Source organism: Halyomorpha halys, unplaced genomic scaffold (assembly GCF_000696795.3).
Source record: "Halyomorpha halys isolate HHAL.00 unplaced genomic scaffold, Hhal_1.1 Scaffold308.1, whole genome shotgun sequence".
Classification (NCBI taxonomy): domain Eukaryota; kingdom Metazoa; phylum Arthropoda; class Insecta; order Hemiptera; family Pentatomidae; genus Halyomorpha; species Halyomorpha halys.
The window spans coordinates 67338-74526 of record NW_027107032.1 but is presented as its reverse complement, the minus strand read 5'-3'; the positions used below and the strand labels follow the sequence as shown (position 1 = coordinate 74526).

The 7189-nt window shown below is 32.3% G+C and overlaps 1 protein-coding gene across 1 annotated transcript in view; it reads right to left on the bottom strand.

Moving 5' to 3' along the window:
- The window catches only part of LOC106681091 (uncharacterized), a gene marked incomplete at its 5' end in the record, with an annotated part of 20990 nt that extends 14383 nt beyond the window's left edge, over positions 1-6607 (bottom strand). Inside the window, 2 exons of the mRNA XM_067045395.1 lie at positions 6153-6236; positions 6310-6607. Coding sequence (XP_066901496.1) covers positions 6153-6236; positions 6310-6607 — 382 coding nt within the window. The remainder of the gene's footprint in view (positions 1-6152; positions 6237-6309) is intronic.
- Positions 6608-7189: the final 582 nt, after the last annotated feature.

Below are 7189 nucleotides of genomic sequence, written 5' to 3'. Positions count from 1 at the left end.
AGGAAGTGATTAAAGATATAGGATATAAAGGTCGGAAGGGTTTTGGAGCATACAGTATTCATTGGATAGACTAAATTTCTTTTAAAAATCTGGCTGCATCTCACAACTTTAATAAGACCCTACACCTTAACCCATTGGACCCTATGTTTTGTGTAGTTTGGTGGGCTGGTGTTGAAGTTTTTCTGATGATTTTCGAAAACAAAAAAATCTAAAATCAAGGTAAGGTGAAAATTACGGACAAAAATTTTTATTTTTCTGTTGCTAAAAAAAAACAACGCATTTTATTGTTTCTCAAGGTGGAAATAACGAATATACGTTTCTTTCCTGCAATGAGTACAACTTAACAGTTTAACAAAACATAACGAAGCCCTAATACTATCGGAAAAGATCTTATTTATTTTTCTTTTAATTATTTATTACAAAGTTTGCAAATTGAAAGTACTTTAGAGGAAATTTGTTTAAAAATTCGTCCTTTAAACCCTGTCAGACTATTTAAATGAGGATAAGGCCCAGTTGGTATAACTTGAATGTACATTGATATACCGAGTTTAATCAAGATCGTTAGAGCCATTTTTGAAAAAATAAAAAAAATATATATAAAATTTATTACACAACGTGCCACTGATATGTAGATTTTATCGAAAAATAAAATGTCATATCTGCCTTTAAATAGTTAATTTAATTTTCGTACCACATTTCGTTTTTTGAGTTAGGCTGACACACATATATTTCACATTTTATACATATTTCATTTTCGTACCACATTTCGTTTTTTGAATGCCTGACACACAGGCTATTCTGCGATACTAGGTTATTTGGACTCAATGGACCTCATCATAACCTAAACTTGTTTTGTACTTTTTTGTTGATAACCCTAATTCGAAATTTCGCACGATTACAAATTTTCCCTTACTGTATATTCCATATACAGGGTGTTTCAGGGTTAAGTAGCCAAACTGAAAATAGGAACTATGTACCTCAAAACAAGAAAAAATAATTCCTCTGAAGGTATGTCCCCAAAGACTTTGTTTATGAGATATTCACACCTAAAGATTTTCATTGTTATGAATTATTTACGTTATATGAAATAAATAATATCTATTTATTTGTTCTAACTAATTTATTAATTAAATGCAAACATTAAGATTCATATTAAATGTTGTTCAATGTGAAGGTATGTCTGACTTATGGGATGTCGCAGGACAAACTTGAAAAACAAAAGATGAAAAAGGAGCAAAGAAATGAAACGCAAGTATTCAAGATAACAACTGATTTATTCTTGGTTTTAATTCTCCTTATATACATTCTTTGTGTTTATTTACATGAGGAGTTAGGATTAAAGCTATTAGTACGCTTAGCCTTACCATAACTTCTGCAAACGCTTTGTTTAGGAGATGAATAAAATAGAATACTAATGTGGTCTTTTAGTCCTAACTGCATAAAAACTATGGCCATCATAAGGATTAATACTATTTGGAACTGTCAATAACATTTATCAGTTTTAAGAGGCTTTCGCAGAGTACTCATCCATATGGCTTCTATTTATATTAATGGTGAATATGCCATATGTCGATATGGTGTTTGTGTACGGTTTCTGCAATGGTAATTCTAATGCTGCCCGTCGTGAATATGCCAGGCGATTTCCGAATATAATATAAACAATAATAATAAACAAAAAATCTATGCAAGGCCGGTGAATGATCACAATTCCTTCCGAAGAAGGATAATTGAATCTTGTGAAACAATAACACATATCCAGTGCCGTTCTGCCACTCTTGCTATTGAAGAAAGATAGCAAGCCTATATTAATGATCAAGGAAATCACTTTGAACAACATTTAATATGAACTTAATGTTTTCGTTGAATTAATAAAGTAGTTGGAACAAATAAATAAGTTTTATTAATGAAAATTTTTAGGTGTGAATATCTCCTAAACAAAGGATTTGCGGACATACCTTCAAATGAAATTGTTTTCTTGTGTTGAGATCCTTAATTCATATTTTCAGGTTGGCAACTTAACCCTGAAACACCCTGTGTAGGTAAGTGAAAGTAAACATTGGTGTATGTTGGAATTTTTTTCTTAAAATCTGAATAATTAGTTTAATCAAAATATTATCCCTATATAATAATAATAAAATAAAAAATGAAAGTTCCCAATCTATCTTTTCTTCTGGGCAGGTATGTTTTTTAATTCGTTCATAAAATCAAATTAAAAATATTTGGTCCCATCAAAGAAAATATTACGACTGAGGTAATTCTGAATAGCCAGCAAAGAGTGAATAACCTTTTTTCCTTCAGGCAGTAATTGGGAAAGAAGTCCACAAAGCAAAGAGGTAAAAGGGGATGGAATTTAGGGGAGAGCCGACTTGAAAGTATTACTTACAGGTTGTTAAGGAATGGCGAGGTTTAACGGGGAGGTAGGGGGAGAAGAAGAATAACTTTTGGGAGACCCAATTAGGATTGTTAAGACAAAGGAAAATAAAAGTCAGGTACCGAAATGAGATGATGTGATTTATCTTCGTCCCGTTTGCGAGGGATAACAACAAAGAAATTTGCAACCTACCTCTAGTAAATTTGTTTTCAGATACGAATATTCTTCGAAGTAGATTATCATAAGTATGGTTTTCGTGTTAAATCATTAAATAATTTAAATTATTCATTTACGAATTGTCAAAACATTGCTAACTATTTAGAATATCTATAATCAAAATTTGTTTAAATATATCACTGGACTTAGCTATTCGTACAATTAGAACTGATTCTGTAGCAATAATTTACAATCGACTGTCTCAACAATTTGCATATGCAGATGATGTGGTCATTGCAGCTAGAACCCGACCAGCATTAGCTGGAACATTTCAGGAATTTGGAGAAGCAGCATTTAAATCAGGCCTCAAGGTAAATGAAGACAAGAAGACTGTGTACATGAAAAGTTCAAGAAGGGATAAAGAAATGAATAGCAAAGTGACTTTCAGAGACAACAGTTTCAGTTCTCTAAACCATTTTAAGTACCTGAGAAGTCTGGTTACAGATGACAACAAAGTAGAGAAAAAAATATATATATTAAGTTTAGAGCTCACTCTAGTACAATGAAATTGGTCATCTACAAAACCAACCTAAGGCCAATAGCAATCTATGGATGTGAAACGTGATCCTTGACAGAAAAGCAGAACAGATGATTAACTACTAGGTGAATAAGGTATTGAGAAGGGTATGGGGAGGACTCCGGCAGAATAGAAGTTGGAGAAGAAGGGATGAGGAGCTGATGGAACTGTTTGGGGAACCGAATATCGTGGCTTTAGTGAAAAGAGTACGAGTATAATAATGGATAGGAAACATTGAGAGGATGCCCGATCGAAATATAAAAAAAAAAGTGTTATTTGAGAAACCAGATAAAAAGCGGAAAAGAGGACGTCCCCGGATCAGATGGCTGGACGCTGTAGAGAAGGATCTAAAGCTGTTAAATGTTGAAAGATAAAATGAGAACAAGAGAACGTGGAGGTTGGTTGGCTATGATGGAGTAGTACAAGAGCCGAGAAGAAAAAAAAGGCAGTTATCTCACCCCAATTTTTGATTACTTTAATGAAAACTATGTATGATTACTAGTCAAAATTGATGAGTCTGCCAAGTATAGGTAGGGGGAATAAAAATGGCGGCTGTTTCAAAACCTTAAAAAAACATTAATTTTTCATTTGGAGCTCTATATTTTAAAAACTACCAACAACACTAGAAAATCTAAGAAAACATTATTTAAAGAAGAGTAAATTTGCTGAAATATTAGCCCTAAATGAGCTATTTACGTTCAATAGTTCCCGAGATATAGCTTTTTAAAAAGCAAAGTTTCTTAAAAATCTACTGAAAGATTAGTAGTTAGTTAATTTATTTTGAGAAATCTATATCTCAGGAACTATGTGACGTACAGATATCTATTAGCACTCAAATTAAAGCTAGTTTAATGGACTATAAAGAAGTTTTTGACCTTTACCTTCGTAGGTAAAGTTTCTATGATATTTGCTAAGTTAAATTGATTTATAGTTGTTCGGACAATAAGTTTCATTTACGAAAAACTTCATTTCAGAAACCATTGAACGTACAGATATCTGCCAGCGCTCAAATTAAAGCTAGTTAAATTTACTACAAAATAGTTAATTATGTTTATCTTTGTAAGAGTAGTAGTTTTTATGATATTTGACAAATTAAACTCACAAAATGTTAATTTCTAGTTGTTCGTATAAAATGTTGGATTTTTGAAAAAATATATCTCTAGATCCATAAGACGCACATATGTCTGCCAACACTCAAAATAAAGGAAATTTAACTTACTATATAGTAGTTTATGACACTTATCTTCGTAGCGGTATTAGTTTTTATGATATTCGCATATGAAAATTTGATAAATTAATTTATTTTAGCAAACATCATGAAATATATTACTCCTACGAAAATAAACGTCATAAACGACTTTATATACTATTAAACTAGCTTTAATTTGAGCGCTGGCACAGATCTGTAAGTCATGATGGAAACACGTTTTGAGGTTCCTAGAGTCGAAATCATCAGGTCTTCCACAACGGTTTGTGTCAGCCAAGTCGAGGAGTCGTAGTGATCTGAAATAACTGAAAATACATATTTAAGAGAGGTAAATGCCTGGGGCGTGACACTTTTTTGCTCTAGCAATTTTAATTAAACTCAGTGTGTGAATAAGCAATTAAATGCTCTTTAGTATCAGTTAGATCTCTTTACTATCAGTTAGATCTCATTCATATTGAAATAGGAACAAAATTTATATTCATTATTCCCACCACGAGAAACACAAAAATACGAATTTTTATGGCATCAGAAAAATAAAAAACCTTTGTCCACAATTTTCGCCTTTTTTGGATATATTTTTTTTTTTTTCAAAGATCACAGAAATTTCGATAACTTCAACACGAGTATACAAATAAACACAAAACATAGGGACATACGCATGTAGGGTGGTAAGTGAAAGTTGTGTGATGCGGGCACCACACTAGATTTCTTTTTCTTATCTAATTTTTCTGTGAGACACTCTCTATTAATCTATTATTTAAAAAAGAATGACTGTAATTTTCAGGATTTATAAACGGAATCTTAAGGGTTACTAACACTATTTAGAGTTTATTTGTTATAAGAAAAGGGTCGTCTCTTATGAAATCCTACAAGTCCTGAATCTCTAAGTCCCAGATTTTTGGTATATTAGTAAAACTTAGTAACTAAATGCATTACAAATATATTTTTAATGGTTTTGGGAATTTAAAAATGGAATCAATATAAGACTATATCAAAAAATGGTTCTTGAAATTCCACTCCCAGTTACTCACAATTAAAGGAGCAGTGACTTATAACTTTGGAAACCATCAAGAAGACTGAAGCCCTGCTGCAGGATTCTAAATTGTATATTTATCAATTCTATTATTGACATTGCTTCTATTTGATTTATTTTTTTCTCTTCGTCCTTTTCTCAAATTAACTTGTTTTTCCCCCATTAGAAGGCAATTATTTATTTTATTAAATTTATAAATGCCATTTTTTTTATATAAAACTTTTCTTTTGTCTCTTCTTAAGAATTATTATTGTATCTATTTATTATATCTTAATTTTTTTTTTTTTATAATTTTGAATATAGTTAAGGGTGTCTTTTGCACAAGACTATACCCCCCATAATTAATTATTAAAAAAAATATATATAACTGTTATACTAACGATGTAAGGCCCAAGAGGCCAATCTGATATTGAATAAAAATATATATGATGAACTGTTTTATAAAAATGAAATTTGATTGGAGTTTTTTCTTTCTTATTTTTTGGGTAGTATAACTAAATAAGAGAGTACTACGGATAAATTGTTAATGTTAGTTTTGAAATACGACCTTAGTAGTCAAAAAAGTATGTATTAGGTGTCAGTAAAATTTTATCTATATTTTTTTTATTAATACAGTATATAATATATCATTTTTTCAGTTACATTTTATATATATTTTTTACTAATATAGGATAATTGTGTTTTGCTTTTGCTTTAGAGAAATTAATTGCTATGGTGAAAAAATAGAAAAGCCACTATAATTTTGTAGTTAAGGTTCATTAGTTTGCACTTATTGCTTATATTTTAAATCGAATAATGTAATACTTACCGAGAAAATATTCGCCCTCAAGCTGACTTCGGTTGGTAGCTAACTCGATATTACCAGGTTCCTCTAACGATTTGTCTTCGAGATCTGTTAAAATAATAATAAAGGTTAATGGAACAATAAAAATGTTAAATATGTGGTCGATTTTTAATGAAGATACCTCTGATGATGAGACCTCCAAAGCGGGTCGTGGCCACAGTCCTGGACAGCATCTTGTAGGATATCCTGAAGTCGAAGTTGTAGCCGTTCTGGTCGGAGGAGAGGGTGAGAAGGGTTATGTGGAGGCTGAGGGAGTCAGTTTCGGAGTAGTAGAGGACGGGGCCCCAAGAAGTGCCGCACCAGAGACCTCCGGCCATCGGCCGCGACTTCTCTTCAACGGACATCCATCCGTCCGGACAGCCACCGCTGAGGAACGAGTTAAACTTGCCTATTGTAAACCTCTCGAGGGTCACCTGAAACACGACGTTTTTTGATAATAAAATGTATTATATCTGTTATCTTGATTTTTTCAAAACTAATAATTTGAAATATTTAAGTATTCAATAGAGGATTCAGAAGGTAAGAGGTGTAGGGAATATATGTTTCGAAAAGGGTTGAAAATATCCTCCTGAAAATAAGTACGTTGTAATAAATTTCCTGCTGCAAAAGAAGGGCAGTCGGAAAAAAGGAGTGATATAAAAAATGGTACGACCGAGGAAAAGATTCAGTTGAAAACGTTCGCTGAGGCGCTGTTCTTATATTTTCCCTTCGGTCTTTCACAAGACTTTACTCCATTGGGACTCTATTAATACAATCTTCTGACTGTCCTCTTCTTGCCCATTCTGGTCTCACGAAATGAAGACTTTATCCCCACCATGGTTAGATTAAGGTGGTGACTTGTAGATAAACCCTCGTATTTCAGAAATGACCAGGAAGAAAGCTTTTCCTTCTTAGTCATTTCTGAAAGAAAAGTAAAAAATAAATGAACGATGTGGCGACGCATGATACTAAGGTGTTGTCGCCATCAACTAACGTTTGGTTTACACGTGACAACACATTGG